The sequence below is a fragment of the Mustelus asterias genome, chromosome 9 (genome assembly GCF_964213995.1).
Source record: "Mustelus asterias chromosome 9, sMusAst1.hap1.1, whole genome shotgun sequence".
In the NCBI taxonomy this organism is placed as follows: domain Eukaryota; kingdom Metazoa; phylum Chordata; class Chondrichthyes; order Carcharhiniformes; family Triakidae; genus Mustelus; species Mustelus asterias.
In genome coordinates this window covers 73,508,812-73,534,387 of record NC_135809.1, presented here as the reverse complement: position 1 = coordinate 73,534,387, position 25,576 = coordinate 73,508,812, and the positions used below count along the sequence as shown (strand labels likewise).

Sequence of the window (25,576 nt, the reverse complement as noted above, 5' to 3'; positions counted from 1 at the left end):
TGGTGCACCCACTCTAGCGCCCTATCAAATGGTGCAGCCACTCCAGTGCCTCATCAAGTAGTGCACCCACTCTGGCACTGCAACAAGTGGTGCACCCACTCTAGCACCTCATCAAATCGTGCACCCGCTCCAGCAACTCATCAAATGGTGCACCCACTCTAGCACTGCAACAAATGGTGCACCCACTCTCGCACCTCATCAAATGGTGCAACCACTCTGGCGCCTCATCAAGTAGTGTGCCCACTCTAGCACCTCATCAAATGGTGCACCCACTCCAGCGCCTCATCAAGTAGTGTGCCCACTCTAGTACCTCATCAAATGGTGCACCCACTCCAGCGCCTCATCAAGTCGTGTGCCCACTCCAGCACCACATCAAATGTGGCACCCACTCGAGCACCACATCAAATGGTGCAGCCACACTATTTTCACATCAAATAGGGCACCCACTCTACTGCCTCATCGATTGGTGCACCCACATTAGCACCTCATCAAATGGTGCAGCCACTTGAACACTGCACCAAATGTTGCACCCACTCTAGCACTGCATCAAATGGTGCACCCACTCTCGCATCACATTAAATGGTGCACCCTCTGCAGCACCTCATAAAATGGTGCACCCATTCTAGAACTGCATCAAATGGTGCACTCACTCTAGCACCACATCAAATGGTGCACCCAGTCCAGCACCTCATCAAATGCTGCACCCACTCTAGCACCTCATCAAATGGTGCACCCACTCCAGCACCTCATCAAATGGTGCACCCACTCCAGCGCCTCATCAAGTAGTGTGCCCACTCTAGCACCACATAAAATGGGGCACCCACTCTAGCACCTCATCAAATGGTGCACCCACTCTAGCACCTCATCAAATGGTGCTGCCACTCTAAGACTGCATCAAATGGTGCAACCACTCTAGCACTGCATCAGATGGTGCACCCACTCCAGCACCTCATCAAATGGTGGAACCACTCTCGAACTGCATCAAATGGTGCACCCACTCCAGCACCTCATCAAATGTTGCACCCTCTCTAGAACTGCAACAAATGGTACACCCACTATAGTGCCTCATCAAATGGTGCACCCACTCTCGAGCCTCATCAAATGGTGCACCCACTCTAGCGCCCTATCAAATGGTGCACCCATTCCGGTGCCTCATCAAGTAGTGCACCCACTCTGGCACTGCAACAAGTGGTGCACCCACTCTAGCACCTCATCAAATCGTGCACCCGCTCCAGCAACTCATCAAATGGTGCACCCACTCTAGCACTGCAACAAATGGTGCACCCACTCTCGTGCCTCATCAAATGGTGCACCCACTCTAGCACCTCATCAAATGGGGCAACCACTCTGGCGCCTCATCAAGTAGTGTGCCCACTCTAGCACCTCATCAAATGGCGCACCCACTCCAGCGCCTCATCAAGTAGTGTGCCCACTCTAGTACCTCATCAAATGGTGCACCCACTCCAGCGCCTCAGCAAGTCGTGTGCCCACTCCAGCACCACGGCAAATGTGGCACCCAGTCTTGCACCGCATCAAATGGGGTACCCACTCTACTGCCTCATCGAATGGTGCACCCACATTAGCACCTCATCAAATGGTGCAGCCACTTGAACACTGCACCAAATGTTGCACCCACTCTAGCACTGCATCAAATGTTGCACCCACTCTAGCACTGCATCAAATGGTGCACCCACTCCAACATTGCATCAAATGGTGCACCCACTCCAACATTGCATCAAATGGTGCACCCACTCTCGCATCACATTAAATGGTGCACCCTCTCCAGCACCTCATAAAATGGCGCACCCACTCTAGAACTGCATCAAATGGTGCACTCACTCTAGCACCACATCAAATGGTTCACCCACTCTCGAGCTGCATCAAATGGTGGACTCACTCTAGCACCACATCACATGGTTCACCCACTCTCGAGCTGCATCATATGGTGGACTCACTCTCGCACCACATCAAATTGTTCACCCACTCTAGAGCTGCATCAAATGGTGCCCCCACTCCAGCACCTCATCAAATGGTGCACCCACGTTAGCACCACATCAAATGGTGCACCCACTCTAGCACCACATCAAATGGTTCACCCACTCTAGAGCTGCATCAAATGGTGCACCCACTCAAGCACAACAGCAAATGGTGCACCCACTCTCGCACTACATCAAATGGTGCAACCACTCCAGTGCCTCATCAAGTAGTATGCCCACTCTCGCACCTCATCAAATGGTGCACCCACTCTAGAACTGCATCAAATGGTACACCCACTCTCGACCCTCATCAAATATTGCACCCACTCTAGCACCTCATCAAATGGGGCACCCACTCCACTACCTCATCAAATGGTGCAACCACTCTAGAACTGCATCAAATGGTGCACCCACTCCAGCACCTCATCAAATGGTGCAACCACTCGAGAACTGCATCAAATGGTGCACCCACTCCAGCACCTCATCAAATGGTGCACCCTCTCGAGAACTGCCTCAAATGGTGCACCCACTCTAGCACCTCATCAAATGGTGCACCCACTCTAGCGCCCTATCAAATGGTGCACCCACTCCAGCGCCTCATCAAGTAGTGTGCCCACTCTAGCACCTCATCAAATGGCGCACCCACTCTAGCACCTCATCAAATGGTGCGCCCACTCCAGCACCTCATCAAATGGTGCACCCACTCCAGTGCCTCATCAAGTAGTGTGCCCACTCTAGCACCTCATCAAATGGTGCACCCACTCCAGTGCCTCATCAAGTAGTGTGCCCACTCTAGCACCTCATCAAATGGTGCACCCACTCCAGTGCCTCATCAAGTAGTGTGCCCATTCTAGCACCTCATCAAATGGTGCAACCGCTCCAGTGCCTCATCAAGTAGTGTGCCCACTCTAGCACCACATCAAATGGTGCACCCACTCTATTTTCACATCGAATGGTGCACCCACTTTAGCACCTCGTCGAATGGTGCAGCCACTCTAACATTGCATCAAATGGTTCAACCACTCAAGCAATGCAACAAATGGTGCACCCACTGCAGCACTGCATCAAATGGTGCCCCCACCCTTGCATCATATCAAATGGTGCACACACTCTAGAGCTGCATCAAATGGTGCACTCACTCGGGCACCACATCAAATGGGGCACCCACTCGAGCACTGCATCAAATGGTGCACCCACTCTAGCACCTCTTCAAATGGTGCACCCACTCTAGCACCTCATTAAATGGTGCACCCATTCCAGCGCCTCATCAAGTAGTGTGCCCACTCTCGCACCTCATCAAATGGTGCACCCATTCCAGTGCCTCATCAAGTAGTGTGCCCACTCTAGCACCGCATCCAATGGTGCACCCATTCCAGTGCCTCATCAAGTAGTGTGCCCACTCTAGCACCGCATCCAATGGTGCACCCACTCCAGCGCCTCATTAACTAGTGTCCTACTCTCGCACCTCATCCAATGGTGCTCCCACTCTAGAACTGCATCAAATGGTACACCCACTCTCGAGCCTCATCAAATAGTGCATCCACTCCAGCACCTCATCAAATGTTGCACCCTCTCTAGAACTGCAACAAATGGTACACCCACTCTAGTGCCTCATCAAAAGGTGCACCCACTCTCGAGCCTCATCAAATGGTGCACCCACTCTAGCGCCCTATCAAATGGTGCACCCATTCCAGTGCCTCATCAAGTAGTGCACCCACTCTGGCACAGCAACAAGTGGTGCACCCACTCTAGCACCTCATCAAATCGTGCAGCCGCTCCAGCAACTCATCAAATGGTGCACCCACTCTAGCACTGCAACAAATGGTGCACCCACTCTCGTGCCTCATCAAATGGTGCACCCACTCTAGCACCTCATCAAATGGTGCAACCACTCTGGCGCCTCATCAAGTCGTGTGCCCACTCTAGCACCTCATCAAATGCTGCACCCACTCCAGTGCCTCATCAAGTAGTGTACCCACTCTATTACCTCATCAAATGGTGCACCCACTCCAGCGCCTCATCAAGTCGTGTGCCCACTCCAGCACCACGTCAAATGTGGCACCCACTCGAGCACCACATCAAATGGGGCACCCACTCTTGCACCGCATCAAATGGTGCAGCCACACTATTTTCACATCAAATAGGGCACCCACTCTACTGCCTCATCGAATGGTGCACCCACATTAGCACCTCATCAAATGGTGCACCCACTCTCGACCCTCATCAAATATTGCACCCACTCTAGCACCTCATCAAATGGGGCACCCATTCCACTACCTCATCAAATGGTGCAACCACTCTAGAACTGCATCAAATGGTGCACCCACTCCAGCACCTCATCAAATGGTGCAACCACTCGAGAACTGCATCAAATGGTGCACCCACTCCAGCACCTCATCAAATGGTGCACCCTCTCGAGAACTGCATCAAATGGTGCACCCACTCTAGCACCTCATCATATGGTGCACCCACTCTAGCGCCCTATCAAATGGTGCACCCACTCCAGCGCCTCATCTAGTAGTGCACCCACTCTAGCACTGCAACAAATGGTGCACTCACTCTAGCACCTCATCAAATGGTGCGCCCACTCCAGCACCTCATCAAATGGTGCACCCACTCCAGTGCCTCATCAAGTAGTGTGCCCACTCTAGCACCTCATCAAATGGTGCACCCACTCCAGTGCCTCATCAAGTAGTGTGCCCACTCTAGCACCTCATCAAATGGTGCACCCACTCCAGTGCCTCATCAAGTAGTGTGCCCATTCTAGCACCTCATCAAATGGTGCAACCGCTCCAGTGCCTCATCAAGTAGTGTGCCCATTCTAGCACCTCATCAAATGGTGCAACCGCTCCAGTGCCTCATCAAGTAGTGTGCCCACTCTAGCACCACATCAAATGGTGCAGCCACTCTATTTTCACATCGAATGGTGCACCCACTTTAGCACCTCGTCGAATGGTGCAGCCACTCTAACATTGCATCAAATGGTTCAACCACTCAAGCAATGCAACAAATGGTGCACCCACTGCAGCACTGCATCAAATGGTGCCCCCACCCTTGCATCATATCAAATGGTGCACACACTCTAGAGCTGCATCAAATGGTGCACTCACTCGGGCACCACATCAAATGGGGCACCCACTCGAGCACTGCATCAAATGGTGCACCCACTCTGCACCTCTTCAAATGGTGCACCCACTCTCGCACCTCATCAAATGGTGCACGCACTCCAGCGCCTCATTAACTAGTGTCCCACTCTCGCACCTCATCCAATGGTGCACCCACTCTAGAACTGCATCAAATGGTACACCCACTCTCGAGCCTCATCAAATAGTGCATCCACTCCAGCACCTCATTAAATGGTGCACCCATTCCAGCGCCTCATCAAGTAGTGTGCCCACTCTCGCACCTCATCAAATGGTGCACCCATTCCAGCGCCTCATCAAGTAGTGTGCCCACTCTAGCACCTCATCAAATGGTGCACCCATTCCAGCGCCTCATCAAGTAGTGTGCCCACTCTAGCACCACATCAAATGGTGCACCCACTCCAGCACCACATCAAATGGTGCACCCACTCTAGCACCACATCAAATGGTGCACCCACTCCAGCGCCTCATTAACTAGTGTCTCACTCTCGCACCTCATCCAATGGTGCACCCACTCTAGAACTGCATCAAATGGTACACCCACTCTCGAGCCTCATCAAATAGTTCATCCACTCTAGCACCTTATCAAATGGTGCACCCACTCTAGAACTGCATCAAATGGTGCACCCACTCTTGAGCCTCATCAAATAGTGCATCCACTCCAGCACCTCTTTAAATGGTGCACCCACTCCAGCGCCTCATCAAGTACGGTGCCCACTCTAGCACCACATCAAATGGGGCACCCACTCTAGCACCTCATCAAATGGTGCACCCACCCTCGAACTGCATCAAATGGTGCATCCACTCTAACACCTCATCAAATGGTGCACCCACTCTAGCACCTCATCCAATGTTGCACCCACTCTAGTACCTCATCAAATGGTGCACCCACTCCAGCACCTCATCAAGTAGTGCACCCACTCTAGCACTGCAACCAGTGGTGCACCCACTCTCGAACTGCATCAAATGGTGCATCCACTTGGGCATCACGTTAAATGGTGCACCCACTCTAGCACCTCATCAAATGGTGCACCCACTCCAGCACCTCATCAAATGGTGCACCCACTCCAGCACCTCATCAAATGGTGCACCCACTCCAGCACCTCATCAAATGGTGCACCCACTCTCAAACTGCATGAAATGGTGCATCCACTCTAGCACCTCATCAAATGGTGCAACCACTCTAGCACCTCATCGAATGGTGCAACCACTCTAGCACCTCATCAAATGGTGCACCCACTCTCGCATCTCTTGAAATGGTGCACCCACTCCAGCACCTCAAGGAATGGTGCACACATTCTTGCACCTGATCAAGTAGTGTGCCCACTCTAGCACCTCATCAAATGGTGCACCCACTCCAGCACCTCATCAAATGGTGCACCCACTCCAGCACCTCATCAAATGGTGCACCCACTCCAGTGCCTCATCAAGTAGTGTGCCCATTCTAGCACCTCATCAAATGGTGCAACCGCTCCAGTGCCTCATCAAGTAGTGTGCCCACTCTAGCACCACATCAAATGGTGCACCCACTCTATTTTCACATCGAATGGTGCACCCACTTTAGCACCTCGTCGAATGGTGCAGCCACTCTAACATTGCATCAAATGGTTCAACCACTCAAGCAATGCAACAAATGGTGCACCCACTGCAGCACTGCATCAAATGGTGCCCCCACCCTTGCATCATATCAAATGGTGCACACACTCTAGAGCTGCATCAAATGGTGCACTCACTCGGGCACCACATCAAATGGGGCACCCACTCGAGCACTGCATCAAATGGTGCACCCACTCTAGCACCTCTTCAAATGGTGCACCCACTCTAGCACCTCATTAAATGGTGCACCCATTCCAGCGCCTCATCAAGTAGTGTGCCCACTCTCGCACCTCATCAAATGGTGCACCCATTCCAGTGCCTCATCAAGTAGTGTGCCCACTCTAGCACCGCATCCAATGGTGCACCCATTCCAGTGCCTCATCAAGTAGTGTGCCCACTCTAGCACCGCATCCAATGGTGCACCCACTCCAGCGCCTCATTAACTAGTGTCCTACTCTCGCACCTCATCCAATGGTGCTCCCACTCTAGAACTGCATCAAATGGTACACCCACTCTCGAGCCTCATCAAATAGTGCATCCACTCCAGCACCTCATCAAATGTTGCACCCTCTCTAGAACTGCAACAAATGGTACACCCACTCTAGTGCCTCATCAAAAGGTGCACCCACTCTCGAGCCTCATCAAATGGTGCACCCACTCTAGCGCCCTATCAAATGGTGCACCCATTCCAGTGCCTCATCAAGTAGTGCACCCACTCTGGCACAGCAACAAGTGGTGCACCCACTCTAGCACCTCATCAAATCGTGCAGCCGCTCCAGCAACTCATCAAATGGTGCACCCACTCTAGCACTGCAACAAATGGTGCACCCACTCTCGTGCCTCATCAAATGGTGCACCCACTCTAGCACCTCATCAAATGGTGCAACCACTCTGGCGCCTCATCAAGTCGTGTGCCCACTCTAGCACCTCATCAAATGCTGCACCCACTCCAGTGCCTCATCAAGTAGTGTACCCACTCTATTACCTCATCAAATGGTGCACCCACTCCAGCGCCTCATCAAGTCGTGTGCCCACTCCAGCACCACGTCAAATGTGGCACCCACTCGAGCACCACATCAAATGGGGCACCCACTCTTGCACCGCATCAAATGGTGCAGCCACACTATTTTCACATCAAATAGGGCACCCACTCTACTGCCTCATCGAATGGTGCACCCACATTAGCACCTCATCAAATGGTGCACCCACTCTCGACCCTCATCAAATATTGCACCCACTCTAGCACCTCATCAAATGGGGCACCCATTCCACTACCTCATCAAATGGTGCAACCACTCTAGAACTGCATCAAATGGTGCACCCACTCCAGCACCTCATCAAATGGTGCAACCACTCGAGAACTGCATCAAATGGTGCACCCACTCCAGCACCTCATCAAATGGTGCACCCTCTCGAGAACTGCATCAAATGGTGCACCCACTCTAGCACCTCATCATATGGTGCACCCACTCTAGCGCCCTATCAAATGGTGCACCCACTCCAGCGCCTCATCTAGTAGTGCACCCACTCTAGCACTGCAACAAATGGTGCACTCACTCTAGCACCTCATCAAATGGTGCGCCCACTCCAGCACCTCATCAAATGGTGCACCCACTCCAGTGCCTCATCAAGTAGTGTGCCCACTCTAGCACCTCATCAAATGGTGCACCCACTCCAGTGCCTCATCAAGTAGTGTGCCCACTCTAGCACCTCATCAAATGGTGCACCCACTCCAGTGCCTCATCAAGTAGTGTGCCCATTCTAGCACCTCATCAAATGGTGCAACCGCTCCAGTGCCTCATCAAGTAGTGTGCCCATTCTAGCACCTCATCAAATGGTGCAACCGCTCCAGTGCCTCATCAAGTAGTGTGCCCACTCTAGCACCACATCAAATGGTGCAGCCACTCTATTTTCACATCGAATGGTGCACCCACTTTAGCACCTCGTCGAATGGTGCAGCCACTCTAACATTGCATCAAATGGTTCAACCACTCAAGCAATGCAACAAATGGTGCACCCACTGCAGCACTGCATCAAATGGTGCCCCCACCCTTGCATCATATCAAATGGTGCACACACTCTAGAGCTGCATCAAATGGTGCACTCACTCGGGCACCACATCAACTGGGGCACCCACTCGAGCACTGCATCAAATGGTGCACCCACTCTGCACCTCTTCAAATGGTGCACCCGCTCTCGCACCTCATCAAATGGTGCACGCACTCCAGCGCCTCATTAACTAGTGTCCCACTCTCGCACCTCATCCAATGGTGCACCCACTCTAGAACTGCATCAAATGGTACACCCACTCTCGAGCCTCATCAAATAGTGCATCCACTCCAGCACCTCATTAAATGGTGCACCCATTCCAGCGCCTCATCAAGTAGTGTGCCCACTCTCGCACCTCATCAAATGGTGCACCCATTCCAGCGCCTCATCAAGTAGTGTGCCCACTCTAGCACCTCATCAAATGGTGCACCCATTCCAGCGCCTCATCAAGTAGTGTGCCCACTCTAGCACCACATCAAATGGTGCACCCACTCCAGCACCACATCAAATGGTGCACCCACTCTAGCACCACATCAAATGGTGCACCCACTCCAGCGCCTCATTAACTAGTGTCTCACTCTCGCACCTCATCCAATGGTGCACCCACTCTAGAACTGCATCAAATGGTACACCCACTCTCGAGCCTCATCAAATAGTTCATCCACTCTAGCACCTTATCAAATGGTGCACCCACTCTAGAACTGCATCAAATGGTGCACCCACTCTTGAGCCTCATCAAATAGTGCATCCACTCCAGCACCTCTTTAAATGGTGCACCCATTCCAGCGCCTCATCAAGTACGGTGCCCACTCTAGCACCACATCAAATGGGGCACCCACTCTAGCACCTCATCAAATGGTGCACCCACCCTCGAACTGCATCAAATGGTGCATCCACTCTAACACCTCATCAAATGGTGCACCCACTCTAGCACCTCATCCAATGTTGCACCCACTCTAGTACCTCATCAAATGGTGCACCCACTCCAGCACCTCATCAAGTAGTGCACCCACTCTAGCACTGCAACCAGTGGTGCACCCACTCTCGAACTGCATCAAATGGTGCATCCACTTGGGCATCACGTTAAATGGTGCACCCACTCTAGCACCTCATCAAATGGTGCACCCACTCCAGCACCTCATCAAATGGTGCACCCACTCCAGCACCTCATCAAATGGTGCACCCACTCCAGCACCTCATCAAATGGTGCACCCACTCTCAAACTGCATGAAATGGTGCATCCACTCTAGCACCTCATCAAATGGTGCAACCACTCTAGCACCTCATCGAATGGTGCAACCACTCTAGCACCTCATCAAATGGTGCACCCACTCTCGCATCTCTTGAAATGGTGCACCCACTCCAGCACCTCAAGGAATGGTGCACACATTCTTGCACCTGATCAAGTAGTGTGCCCACTCTAGCACCTCATCAAATGGTGCACCCACTCTAGTTCCACATCAAATGGTGCACCCACTCTAGCACCTCATCAAATGATGCACCCACTCCAGCTCCTCATTGAATGGTGCAGCCAATCGAGTGTGTCATCGAATAGTGCACCCACTCTAGCGTCTCATCAAATGGTGCAACCACTGTAGCGTGTCATCAAATGATCCACACACTCTAGCATTGAATCAAATGGTGCAGCCACTCTCGCACCTCATCTAATGGTGCACCCACTCTAGCACCTCATCAAATGGTGTAATCACTCTAAGACGGCATCAAATGGTGGACTCACTCTTGCAGCGCACCAAATGATGCGCCCACTCTTGCACCTCATCAAATGATGCGCCCACTCTTGCACCTCATCAAATGATGCACCCACTCTCGCACCTCATCTAATGGTGCACCCACTCCAGCACCTCATCTAATGGTGCACCCACTCCAGCACCTCATCTAATGGTGCACCCACTCTAGCACCTCATCAAATGATGCGCCCACTCTCGCACCTCATCTCATGGTGCACCCACTCCAGCACCTCATCAAATGATGCGCCCACTCTCACACCTTGTCTAATGGTGCACCCACTCTAGCACCTCATCAAATGGTGCACTCACTCTAGCACCTCATCAAATGGTGCACCCAGTCTCTCACCTCATCAAATGATGGACCCACTCTAGCGCCTCATGTAATGGTGCACCCACTCTAGCACCTCATCAAATGGTGCACCCACTCTCGCACCTAATCAAACGGTGCACCCACTCTAGCACCTCATCAAATGGTGCACCCACTCTAGCACCTCATCAAATGGTGCACCCACTCTAGCACCACATCAAATGATGGACCCACTCTAGTGCCTAATGTAATGGTGCACCCACTCTAGCACCTGATCAAATAGTGCACCCGCTCTAGCACTGCAACAAATGGTGCACCCACTCTCGAACTGCATCAAATGGTGCACCCACTCTGGCATCACATCAAATGGTGCACCCACTCTCGCACCTCATCAAATGGTGCACCCACTCTAGCACCTCATCAAATGGTGCACCCACTCTCGCACCTAATCAAATGGTGCACCCACTCTAGCACCTCATCAAATGGTGCACCCACTCTAGCACCTCATCAAATGGTGCACCCACTCTCGCATCTCATCAAATGGTGCACCCACTCTCGCATCTCATCAAATGGTGCACCCACTCCAGCACCTCAGGAATGGTGCACGCATTCTTGCACCTCATCAAGTAGTGTGCCCACTCTAGCACCTCATCAAATGGTGCACCCATTCTAGCACCTCATCAAATGATGCACCCACTCCAGCTCCTCAATGAATGGTGCAGCCACTCGAGTGTGTCATCGAATAGTGCACCCACTCTAGCGCCTCATCAAATGGTGCAACCACTGTAGCGTGTCATCAAGTGATGCACCCACTCTAGCATTGAATCAAATGGTGCAGCCACTCTCGCACCTCATCTAATGGTGCACCCACTCTAGGGCCTCGTCAAATGGTGTAATCTCTCTAAGACGGCATCAAATGGTGGACTCACTCTTGCAGCGCACCAAATGGGGCACCCACTCTTGCACCTCATCAAATGGTGCAACCACTCTAGCACCACATCTAATGGTGCAACCACTCTAGCACCACATCTAATGGTGCACCCACTCTAGCACCTCATCAAATGGTGCATCCACTATCGCACCGCATCAAGTGGTTCACCCACTCTTGCACCTCATCAAATGGTGCACCCACTCTAGTGCCTCATTCAAATGGTGCCCCCCCATCTAGCACCTCATCAAATGGTGCACCCGCCCTAGCACCGCATCTAATGGTGCACCCACTCTAGCTCCTCATCAAATGGTGCACCCACTTTAGCACCACATCTAATGGTGCACTCCCTCGAGCACTTCATCAAATGGCTCACCACTCTAGTGCTTCATCAAATGGTGCACCCACTCTACCGCTGCATCCAAAGGTGCACCTACTCTCGCACCACATCTAATGGTGCACCCACTCTAATATCTCATATTCCAATGGGTTACTTGCTGCTCCAATGGCTTCTTTCTCAGAAGCATCTTCAGGAAAGAGCCAACCATAATCCAAAAGGTCTTCCTGTGGGTGGCCATTGTCTGTTGCAGTGCCTCGTGTGTCCACATCCTCTGGCCTAGCTTCAGAAAGGATGCTGAGATCGACAATCTCCATCTGAGCCCGCGATCTGGTGCCTGATGTCTGCATGATGGAGTGTGAACTGTCAGTCAATAAAGAAACCTCACCAGCTGCTGACAATTATAAATTTACCACTTCCTCACATGACTTTGGAAATTCCTCCAGGAAAGTTGTCCTCTGTTTTTTTCCAGAATTCTCTGCAGTATAAAGACATCACTGATCATCAAAGATTTGTTCTGATTGTTGACAGCATAGTTGGTCTCAACAATGCCTATGTAGCAAAGGGTGGTGATGAGTTAACCTTATACTGGGCCACTTTGACCTGGCAATGTAATATATTGATGAATGGAGGGATATTGTTTGGCTCCAGTCAAGATGATCAGCTGGTATTGTAAATTAGTTTGCCATTGATTTTAAAGTATGGTGGCCCAGTGGTTAGCAGCGCTAGGGACCCGAGATTGATTCCCGACTTGGGTCACTGTCTGTGTGGAGTTTGCATGTTCTCCCCGTGATTGCGTGGGTTTCCTCTGGCTCCTCTGGTTTCCTCCCACAGTCTGAAAGATGTGCTGGTTAGGTGCATTGGCCATGCTAAATTCTCCCTCAGTGTACCCGAACAGGAGCCGGAGTGTGGCTACTCGGGGATTTTCACAGTAACTTCATTGCATGTTAATGTAAGCCTACTTGTGACACTAATAAATAAACTTAAACTTCAAACTTAAACAGTTAATTCCCACTGTAAATGACGAATGATTGCTTACTTCTCCCAGGAACTCTGTGGGTTAGTCATTATTCTTGAATAGTTTTTGTTCCAGCATCCTGTCCAGTCTTTCCACACTGCACCCCCTGTTGGCCAATCTTGCTGCTATTATGTATCAGAGCGTGAGCAGCTCAAGATGGCTACTGTAGAGTTTCCTGCCAATTCACCCGTTTTGACAGCTTTCTGAGTGGGTGGGGCTGCCACCCTTGTGCCTACTCATCTCACAGAGTAATCTAAAGCCTTGGTGCCACGATGAATTTTAGGCTGATTTAATTCTGAGTTTGGCCTGCCTACTGCATTGCTTGGTCAAGAGTGAGGTCGCCTATCATCTGTGAGAAACCCAACAGATTTTTGTCACAGACTCCGATGGCAATGCCATCATGAATAAGATCATCTTTCAATGTACCATATTCTCAAAAATGGACTAGCCAATACAGATGGCTAAGAGACAATTTAATAGATTCTCCTGGTCTTTGGGAACTTTGATTAAATCACACTCTATCAATAGATTTTGTTTCAGACTCAAGTATGTGTTGAAGACTTTGAGGATCATGTTGAAGTTTGTGGAGTCTTCAAGAGGACATCACTGGTGACCGGTCCTGTGGTGTAAAGGAATGAACTAACCTGCTGCTGATCTTTAGTACGAAGGCTTGATGCTGCTTGATGCTGGCGGAAATGTTCCTTCCATAATCCCACTTTAGCCTCACTGCAGACCCTCAAGACTTTCAAACTGGCAGGGGTAGTGACTGCCCACCTGATATTGACATTGCTACCACCTTCCAGTTTGTCTTCTTCTTAGGTACATTTGCAGATTCTTGCATTTAGCATGATTTCTTCCCGTTTCACACCATGGGTGTTGTGTCAATGGTAACAACCCTTCATTAGATTGATGTCACCACCGCCGCTGCCATGTTTTATACACTAGATGTGGGGCCAATCTTATCTTGAGTAACTGTGGTCTAACTCAGGTAATTACTTCAACCAGTTTTATTCACATTAAGATAGGTTAGAGAGTAGCTAGGTACAGATTCTTCCAACGTCTCACCTGGCTCTCTATGACTGCTGATGTCACTGCATCATGATATACATCACTAACTCATCACCATAACTATTTTATTAACCTATAATACTACACAGTCCTTTGAAAATACACATTGAAAGAAAGAAAGATGCCTTTCACAACCTTACAATGTTCCAAAAGCACTTTAAATCAATAAAGTGCTTTGTGAAATGTAGTCACTGTTATAATTAGGAAATGTGACAGCCAATGTTTAATGCTTCACTCTGCAAATAAACATAAGAGTGAATGAAGATTGGTTCCTGTTTCATCCTTCACTGGAATTATAACAATTACCTCTCCCTCAACTTACTGACTGTTCCACAGGGAATAAGATGAAGATTGGAAAGATGGGTGCAAATGCCTTTATGGGCATTGGATCACTTGAATAAATATTCCAGGAAATGAAATGTAGACGGGGGAAAGGTGCTGGGTAGGGCTAAGCTCAGAGACATGTTATAAAGAAATAAACTAAAAGAAGCCCTTGGGGCCCAAACAGTCTTTGATGTTTATGAAAAGGACAGAAATTTGGACTTTCGGAAGGTTTTCAAAAGTCCCTGATAAGAGATTAGCATGTAAAATTAAAACACATGAGATTGGGGGTAGTGTATTGAGATGGATAGAAAACTGGTTGGTAGACAAGAAACAGAGTAGGAATAAATGGATCTTTTTCTGAATGGCAGGTAGTGACAAGTGTGGGATTAATGACCCAGATATTATTAGATGAGGGAATGATGGGCAGCATGTTGGCACAATGATTAGCACTGCTGCTTTACAGTGTCAGTTTTCAATTCCAGCCTTGGATCACTGTCTGTGTGGAGTTTGCACATTCTCTCTGTGTCTGTGTGGGTTTCTTCCGGGTGCTCGGTTTGCTTCTGTAATCCAAAGATGTGCAAGTTAGGGTAGATTAGCCACAGAAAATGTGTGGTGTTATGGGATAGGGAGGAAGGATGGGCCTGGGTGGGATAGGAAGGATGGGCCTGGGGGGATGGTCTTTCAGAAACTTGCTGCAGATTTAATGAGCCAAATGGCCTCTTTCTGCACTGTAAACTACGGTTATATTCTATGGTTCTAAATATAATATCTCCAAATTTGCAGATGACACAAAGCTCGGTGGGAGGCTGAGCTGTGAGGAAGATGCAGAGATGCTTCAGTGTGATTTGGACAAGTTGAGTGAGTGGACAAATGCATGGCAGATGCAGTATAATGTGGATAAATGTGAAGTTATCCACTTTGGTAGCAATAATAGGAAGACAGATTATTACCTGAGCAGCTATCAATTGAGAGCGGGGTATCTGCAATGAGACCTGGGTGTTCTCGTACACCAGTTGCTGAAGGTAAGTATGCAGGTGCAGCAGGCGGTAACGAAGACAAGTGTTATGTTGGCCTTGTAGTGAGAGAATTCAAGTATCGGGGCAGGGATGTCTTGCTGCTGTTATACAGCCCTTTGGTAAGGCCACACCTGGAATATTATATGCAGTTTCGGTCTTCTTACCTGAGGAAGGATGTTCTTGCCATGGGGGGCGTGCAGAGAAGATTTTCTAGATTGATTCCTGGGATGGCAGGACTGATGTATGAAGAGAGATTGAATCAGTAAGAATGTATCTTCTGGAGTTCAGAAGAATGAGGGAGGAATCTCATAGAAACCTATAAAATTCTAACAGCACGAGACAGAGTAGATGTAAGAAGGACGTTACCGATGGGCGGGGTGTCCAGAAACCAAGGGTCACAGTCTGAGGATACAGGGTAGACTGTTTAGGATAGAGATGAGGAGAAATTTCTTCACCCAGAGAGCAGTCAGCCTCTTCCTGCGGTAGGCAGGAAGTAGTTGAGGCCAAAACATTGAATGTCTTCAAGAAGCAGTTCGATACAGCGTTTGGGGTAAAGGGGATGGAAAGGATTTGGAGGGAAGACAGGATCAGGCTATTGAGTTGGATGATCAGCCATGGTGGAGCAGGCTCGATGGGCTGACTGGCCTACTGCTCCTATTTTCTACGTTTCTGTGAAAGATTAACAGTGAAGGTCTTGTTCTGACCATGTTTTACATTGGCTCTTCCAGTTTAGGTGCTGCGGAGTTTCAAACTACACCGACTGGTTTGAGAGCTTCAACATTACTCGAGTGCCAGACTCCTGCTGTCGAGAATACAGTGTGAGCTGTGGCCTGCACTCTCCAGAAACATGGTGGAAAGATGTAAGTACCCAGAGTACTGTCGCATATGGGTTCTGTCTGGGTCATGGTTCTCAGATGCGCTAGATGGTAGCGGATGCAAGGGGGCGAACTAGACGGTAGCAGCTCAGCCTATTTCAGTCACAGCCTCCTCACGCCAAAGCTGGTCGGACAATAATCAACCAGTTGTTCTGCTGATGCACTCCACAGTCGAACAGTCTGCAGATAATCACACACAAGAAATGACAACTTGCAGGAAGCTGCTGAATGCATGTGGAAGTGTAGGAATCTGTAAAACAGGGTTACAGGTGAGAAAATATCCCCACATGTCTTAACATTTGCGATTTCACTGACACTGATCCTGTTACATGGTTTTTTTACGTACAGTAAGTTTCTGCTCTACCAGATCAATCCCACTCAACTTTATGATGTTAACTATGCCATAAGTCATTGAAATATTTGCTATTGTAATAAAATGAAATTGGCTGTGTATGGTCCTAACCAGAATTACAGACAACGTTAAATCAATATACCCCACAGAAATCAGCCAGTCAGCCCAACCAATCCAGACAAATGTTTATTTGTCACTAGGGTCTCCTCCCATCAATTCTCATCAAAATCAACAAATGTAATCCTCTATTCTCTTCCTCTCAAATGCTTGACTGTTTCCTCCCACAGTCCGAAAGACGTGCTGGTTAGGTGCATTGGCCATGCTACATTCTCCCTCAGTGTACCCTAACAGGTGCCGGAGTGTGGCGACTAGGGGATTTTCACAGTGACTTTATTGCAGTGTTAATGTAAGCTGACTTGTGACACTAATTAATAAACTAAAACTAAACTAGTTTCCCTTTCAATGCTCACCTCAGCTCCCTATGGATTGAGTTCCCCGTTATCCCATTGAAGTTTCTTCTGAATTCCCGATGGATTTCTCGGTGACGGTTATCTTGATGGTCTCTGGTTCTGTTTTTCCCGATGTGGAGATGCCGGCGTTGGACTGGGGTGAACACAGTAAGAGTTTTAACAACACCAGGTTAAAGTCCAACAGGTTTATTTGGTAGCAAATACCATTAGCTTTCAGAGCGCTGCTCCTTCGTCAGATGGAGCATTTCCACTCCATCTGACGAAGGAGCAGCACTCCGAAAGCGAATGGTATTTGCTACCAAATAAATCTGTTGGACTTTAACCTGGTGTTGTTAAAACTCTTACTCTGTTTTTCCCCACAGGAGGAAACATTCTCTTGGTATTCTCTCCCTCAAAACCTTTCCGAATTTTCAAGACCTCAGTGAGGTCACCCCCTTGGCCTTTATTTCAAGAGAAGAGAGAGCCAGCCTGTCAATCCTTTCCTGCTACGTAAACCCACACCTTTCTAATATCATCCCTATAAATCTCCTCTTCACTTTCTCCAGTCAATCTATATCCATTTTGTAATACAGTGAGTAGAATTACACACTGTACTATGAGTGTAGTGTAAGCAAGGTATGATCCAGGCTGAGATGAACTTCCCCACTCTTCCATTCTATCCCTCGACAAACGCATTCTAATGCTTGGTTTGCTTTTTTATGGTTTTGCCACCCTGTGGCACAACATCTACTGGTTGGTGTGTTTTACTTGTTCCTCCATCCTATCTAGACTCATACATCTTCCAAGTAATAAGTGACCTCCCTAATCTTCCTGCCACAATATACGTAGAAACATGGATTCATAGAATCCCTACAGTGCAGAAAGAGGCCATTCGGCCCATTAAGCCTGCACCGACAACAATCGCACCCAGGCCCTATCCCCATAACCCCACATATTTATCCTGCCAATCTCCCAGACACTAAGGGGTAATTTAACATGACCAATCCACCTAACCTGCACATTTTTGGACTGGGAGGAAATCGGAGCAACCGGAGGAAACCAACGCAGACACGGGGAGAACGTGCAGCCTCTGCACATTCATGACCTGAGGCCAAATTTTATCTGGTTCCTGGCACTGTGAGGCATCATGGATACAAAATTGGCTTGACAACAGAAGCCAGAGGGTGGTTGTAGAGAGTTGTTTTTCAAACTGAAGGCCTGTGACCAGTGGTGTGCCTCAGGGATCAGTGCTGGGTCCACTGTTATTTGTCATTTATATTAATGATTTGGATGAGAATATAGGAGGCATGGTTAGTAAGTTTGCAGATGACACCAAGATTGGTGGCATAGTGAACAGTGAAGAAGGTTATCTCGGACTTCAACGGGATCTTGATCAATTGGGCCACTGGGCTGACGAATGGCAGATGGAGTTTAATTTAGATAAATGCGAGGTGATGCATTTTGGTAGATTGAACCAGGGCAAGACTTACTCAGTTAATGGTAGCGTGTTGGGGAGAGTTACAGAGCAAAGAGATCTAGGGGTACAGGTTCATAGCTCCTTGAAAGTGGAGTCACAGGTGGACAGAGTGATGAAGAAAGCATTCAACATGCTTGGTTTCATTGGTCAGAACATTGAATACAAGAGTTGGGGTGTCTCGTTGAAGTTGTACAAGACATTGGTAAGGCCACACTTGAAATACTGTGTACAGTTCTACTCACCCTATTATAGAAAGGATATTATTAAACTAGAAAGAGTGCTGAAATGATTTACTAGGATGCTACCGGGACTTGATGGTTTAAGTTATAAGGAGAGGCTGAATTGACTGGATTTTTTTCTCTGGAGTGTAGGAAGCTGAGGGGTGATCTTATCGAGGTCTATAAAATAATGAGGGGCACAGATAATGTAGATAGTCAATATCTTTTCCCAAAGGTAGGGGTGTCTAAAACTAGAGGGCATAGGTTTAAGGTGAGAGGAGAGAGATACAAAAGGGTCCAGAGTGGAAATTTTTTCACACAGAGGGTGGTGAGTGTCTGGAACAACCTGCCAGAAGTAGTAGTAGAGGCGGGCACAATTTTTTTTTTTCAAAGCATTTAGGCAGTTACATGGGTACGATGGGTATAGAGGGATATGGGCCAAATGCGGGCAATTGGGACTAGCTTAGGGCTTTAAAAAAAAGGGACGGCATGGACAAGTTGGGCCGAAAGACCTGTTTCCATGCTGGACATCTATGACTGTGACTTATGAGGCAGCAGTGCTAGCCACTTCCACTTCCTCACATTGATCCACATTTGCCAATTATTTGTTCATTCTGCAAGTTTATTAATGTACTCCTGTAATTCGCTTCAATCCTCCACAGCGATGACTTGCAGATCCCTGTCCAAACTTGGTCCCACTCATGAACACCACACGACCACCCCCCAAACCCGAATGGCTCCCCCCAACCCCTCCAACCTGCCACCCCCCCTCCCCCAGTCCCCCCAACCATCTGCTGCAATTTGGTGTAACCACAAATTTAGAAATTATGTTTTTGATTCCAGAAGTCCAACTCATTAATGTAAATTGTGAGCAGCAGTGATCCCAGTGCTGATCCTTGTGGAACACCACTCCCACCTTCTGAATAATTACTCTATACTCTAATTCTCTGAAGCTAGCGTGCAATCCATTCTACAATTCTCATGTGCTCTCCCCTTTTCAAATATAGGGATTACATTAGCTATCCACCTAACTGTCCCTTCATCTAATGAATTATTAATATGAGTAATACAGCTGTCATGTCTTCCCTAGATGGTTTTGAAATACATCGATGCAATCCATCCAGGCAATTGGTTTTGTCCTCCTTGAGTTTGATTAGTTTATTCAAAACATCCTTTTTTATTTTAAATGCACTTGCCTCATAATTCATCTCATTATTCCACATCATGTCTACCTGTTCTATCCCCTGGTAAATCCTGAAGTGAGAATTATTTCATATTCCTGCCATCTCTCAATCGTTATCTGTGCTGAATTCTGTCTATCCCTTAATGGTCCCATTTCCATCACAGCCTGCCTTTTTTAAAATTAATGCACCTGTAAGTATTTTACTACTTTGTTTTATATTCCTTGATTATTTCTTTATCTTAGTTTTTTTTTAACTTTAAGCAGAAAATATTTTTCTTGCACTGAGTTGAACACTTTTAAATTCTCATTGTTTTCTTCATTATTGTTTCCCAGTTGCCCATTTTATTTTCTCAAATTCTATTCTCAACTCCTCAATCAGCTTTTCTCCAGTCTATTATCTTGATGCTTGTCATACTTTTGTCCTTATCTATCATCATCTTAAAGTGTATGATATTATGATGACTATTGCCTAGATATTTCCCTACTTTTAGTTCTCTTATCTGTTCTGGTTCATTTTCCATTATTAGATCCAATAGTAAATCTTCCCTGGTTGGTATTTTTAAACCAATATGTAAAAAGAAGTTCTGAAGAAGAGTTACTTTCGGCTCAAAATGTTAACTTTGGTTTTCTCTCCACAGTTTCTGCCAGACCTGCTGGGCTTTTCCAGCATTCTTTTGCTTTTATTATGTAAAAGGAGTCCTGTACACAGTACAAGAACTCCATTTTATTAGCCCCTTTACCTACCTCTTCAGCTCAATTCCTATTAGGGTAAGGGTTGAAATCCCCCATGATTATTATGCAATGATTTTTACTCCATTCTCTCATTTGTCCACACGTTTCTTCTTCCAGCTTCCTTTAACTATGAGGTGATCTGCTGACTACATTTGATAATGTGATTGACCATTTGTTAACTTTTATCTCTATCCTTATGGATTCTATTTTTAAAAATCCTTTTCTTTCTGTTATCTTGAATAAATACAGCTGCCCCTTCACCACCCCCTTGTCTTTTCCCATAACTTTTATTATTTGTTCTGCTATATTCATCCCTTGTTGTTTCTCCACTTGCACTAAACGGCTGGCTACCTGACTTGACGTCACTGAGCTCCATCAATTGATATTGTGATCACTTTCCTCACATCAGGTACAATTACTGGCTTTCAAAAACAGCATCTTCACAACCATTCCTTAAATGACTAACTCTCAGCCTTTGCATCCCACTCCCGAACTTCAACTCCCCTTCCTCTCCAAAGTCCTTGAACACATTGTCACCTCCTACAACTGCGCCCATTTCCCCCACAACTCCATGTTTGAATTCATCCAACTTGCTCATGCCAAAGATACTTTGATTTAATTTGATTTATTATTGTCACGTATTAACATACAGTGAAAAGTATTGTTTCCTGCGTGCTATCAGACAAAGCATACTGTATGTAGGGAAGGAAACGAGAGAGTGCAGAATGTAGTGTTACAGTCATAGCTAGGGTGTAGAGGAAGATCAACTTAATGCAAGGTAAGTCCATTCAAAAGTCTGATGGCAGCAGGGGAGAAGCTGTTCTTGAGTCGGTTGGTACATGACATCAGACTTTTGTATCTTTTTCCTGACGGAAGAAGGTGGAAAAGAGAATGTCCGGGATGCGTGGGGTCCTTAATTATACTGGCTGCTTTGCCGAGGCAGCGGGAAGTGTAGACAGAGTCAATGGATGGGAGGCTGGTTTGCATGATGGATTGGGCCACATTCATGACCTTTTGTAGTTTCTTGCAACCTTGGGCAGAGCAGGAGCCAAACCAAGCTGTGATACAACCAGAAAGAATGCTTTCTATGGTGCATCTGTAAAAGTTGGTGAGAGTTGTAGCTGACATACCAAATTTCCTTAGTCTTCTGAGAAAGTAGAGGTGTTTGTGGGCTTTCTTAACTATAGTGTCGGCATGGGGGGACCAGGACAGGTTGTTGGTGATCTGGATGCCTAAAAACTTGAAGCTCTCGACCCTTTCTACTTCGTCCCCGTTGATGTAGACAGGGGAATATTCTCCTTTACGCTTCCTGTTGACACTGAGGGAGAGATTATTGTCACCGCACCAGTTCACCAGATTCTCTGCCTCACTCCTGTACTCTGTCGCGTCATTGTTTGAGATCTGTTCCGCTATGCTGGTGTTGTCTGCAAACTTGAAAGTAGAATTGGAGGGGAATTTGGCCACACAGTCATAGGTGTATAAGGAATATAGTAGGGGGCTGAGAACACAGCCTTGTGGGGCACTGGTGTTGAGGATGATTGTGGAGGAGGTGTTACAAAGAACAAAGAACAATACAGCACAGGAACAGGCCCTTCGGCCCTCCAAGTCCGCGCCGCTCCCTGGTCCAAACTAGACCATTCTTTTGTATCCCTCCATTTCCACTCCGTTCATGTAGCTATCTAGATAAGTCTTAAACAATCCCAGTGCGTCTGCCTCCACCACCTTGCCCAGCAGCGCATTCCAGGCCCCCACCACCCTCTGTGTAAAATACGTCCTTCTGATATCCGTGTTAAACCTCCCCCCACCCTCACCTTGAACCTATGACCCCTCGTGAACGTCACCACCGACCTGGGAAAAAGCTTCCCACCGTTCACCCTATCTATGCCTTTCATAATTTTATACACCTCTATTAGGTCACCCCTCATCCTCCGTCTTTCCAGTGAGAACAACCCCAGTTTACACAATCTCTCCTCATAACTAAGCCCTTCCATACGAGGCAACATCCTGGTAAACCTCCTCTGCACTCTCTCTAAAGCCTCCACGTCCTTCTGGTAGTGTGGCGACCAGAACTGGGCGCAGTATTCCAAATGCGGCCGAACCAACGTTCTATACAACTGCAACATCAGACCCCAACTTTTATACTCTATGCCCCGTCCTATAAAGGCAAGCATGCCATATGCCTTATTCACTACCTTCTCCACCTGTGACGTCACCTGTGTTGTTGTCTATCCTTCCTGATTGTTGTCTGTGAGTTAGGAAGTTCAGGACCCAGTCACAGAGGGAGGTGCCGAAGCCCAGGCCATGGAATTTGGAGATGGGTTTCATGAGGATAATGGTGTTGAAGGCTGAGCTGTCGTCAATAAATAGGAGTCTGACATAGGTGTCTTTGTTATCTAGGCATTCCAGGATTGAGTGCAGGGTCAGGGAGATGGCGTCTGCTGTGGACCTGTTGTGGCGGTAGGCAAACTGTAGTGGATCCAGGTAGTCCGGGAGGCTGGAATTGATTCGTGGCATGACTAGCCTTTCGAAGCACTTCATAATGATGGATGTCAGAGCTACCGGACGATAGTCATTAAGGCACGCTGCTTGGCTTTTCTTTGGTACTGGGATGATGGTCGCCTTCTTTAAGCAGATAGGGACCTCAGATTGTTGTAAAATTTTGTACAAATGATATCCTATGTGACTGTGATAAAGGTAAACTTTCCCTCATCCTTCTCTATCTTTGTGCAGCATTTGATATGGTTGACCTCCTTCTCCAACATTGTCCAGCTAGCTGGGACAAGGGCTGGTACTGAGGGAGTGGAGAATTGAAAGTGCTACACCCTTTTTCAAGACACAATGTAAAGATAAACCCAGCAAATACAGACCAGTCAGTTTCACTTCAGTCTTGGGGAAATTTCTAGCAGCAATAATTTGAGACAAAATTAGTATTCACCGTGACAAATTCAAGTTAATTAAGGAAGTCGGCATGGATTTCTTAATAGAAAATCATGTTTAACTAATTTGTGGTAGTGTTTGTGGGGGTAATGCTGTTGATGTGGTGTATACGGACTTTCAGAATACAGTGCCATGCAACAGACTTGAGAATAGTTACAACTGATGGAATAAAAGGGACAGTCGAAGTGTAGATACAAAATAGATGAATAATAGGAAGCAGAGAGTAACAGTTAATGGATATTTTTCAGATTGGAGTAAGGTTTGAAGTGGGGTTCCCCAGGGTTATATATTGGGACCCCCCTTTTTTGATATATATTAATGATCTAGATCTTGGTGTGCAGGTTAACAATTTCAAAATTTGGAAATAATGCAAAACTTGGAAGCATTTTAAACTGTGAGGGGGACAGTGCAGAACTTGGAGAGGTGGCAGGTGAAGTTCATGAGGAGCAACGTGAAGTGATTCATTTTGGTAGGAAGAACATGAAGAGACAGTATAAAAGAAAGGGTATAATTCTCAAATGGCTGGAGAAGCAGGGGGACCGGGGTATACATGTGCATGAGTTATTAAAGTAGCAAGTCAGGTTAAGAGAGCAATTAATAAAGAATACACCATCCTAGGCTTTATTAATAGGGACATAGAGTACAAGAGGAAGGAGGTTTTGTTTATCTTGAGTAAAATGTTGGTTCAGCCTCTGCTGGAGTATTGTGTCCAGTTCTGGGAGCTATACTTTAGAAAGAATGTGAAGGTATTGGAAATGGTACAAAATACGAAGATAGATTGGAGAAGTTCGAAATGTTCTCCTTTGGGAAGACAAGGCTCAGATGAGATTTGATAGAGATGCACAAAATCATGAGAGGTCTGGTAAGAGTAGATGGGGAATAATCGTTCCCCTCATGAAAGGATTGAGAAGGTGTGGGCATAGATTTAAATAATTAAACAAAAAGTAAAGGTGATGTGAGGAAAAGGTTTCTAAGGCAGTGAATGGAATCTGGAATGCACTGCCTGAGAGTGATGGAGGCATGAACCTCTTGCCTGATATTGGTGGTCATTGTTTCTGCCACCCAGATCCCACATTCTGGAATTCATTCCCTGCAAATACTCCCCCTCTCTCCTCTTTCGAGCCCTTCATTAAAACTCAACTCTTAAAGCTGTCCCGTTTAATATCTCCTTTTTAATTCAATATTCAATTTTTCATTTTGTATTTCTGTGAAGCCTTTTGTGAACTTTAACTTTATGAAAGGCTATATGAGAAAGGCAAATTGTAATTATTTCTGTCACAGTTAAAAGGCTGAACGTTTGAAGGAGAAACAGTGGGGGGGATATAAATAATGAATGAAGGTGCAGTGAATAAATGCTCAATGTAATAGGAGTGCTAGGTAATTAGCTTGGAGCTTCCAGCACCTCCTAATGCACTCAGCTATCAACTACAAACATGTAATTTAATTGGGCATTTCCAAATCCTATTGGTCTTATATGCATAGCTATAGTTTCAGACTTGGGTAAACCTAGGCAGCTGTTCACCATCCACACTCTCCAGGAACCACACGCACACAAATTATTGGGCCTCGATTTGAAAGCTCCAAAATACTTTAAGGCTTACTTAAAAATACATGTGAAATGAAAGGGCACATGAGCATCTTAACTCTCACCACATCCTGGTCAGCCTTGCGATCAGTGACCTTGCGTTTGTTTCTGATCCAGTAAAACCTCCATTTTAAAACTCTTCCCCCTTGTTTTCCAGTCTCTCCATGGCCTGGCCTCCCGCTATCTCTGAAACCTCCTCCAGTCTACCCTCCGATTTATCTGAGCTTCTCCAATTCTGGTCTCTTCATATCCCTGATT

At 47.3% G+C, this 25,576-nt stretch overlaps 1 protein-coding gene across 2 annotated transcripts in view; it reads left to right on the top strand.

The window, feature by feature from the left end:
* Window positions 1–25,576, top strand: part of tspan4a (tetraspanin 4a) — a 213,547-nt gene that overhangs the window by 185,493 nt on the left and 2,478 nt on the right. For both annotated transcript variants that reach the window (XM_078220372.1, XM_078220371.1), the window contains one exon: window positions 16,239–16,370. In XM_078220372.1, coding sequence (XP_078076498.1) covers window positions 16,239–16,370 — 132 coding nt within the window. The remainder of the gene's footprint in view (window positions 1–16,238; window positions 16,371–25,576) is intronic.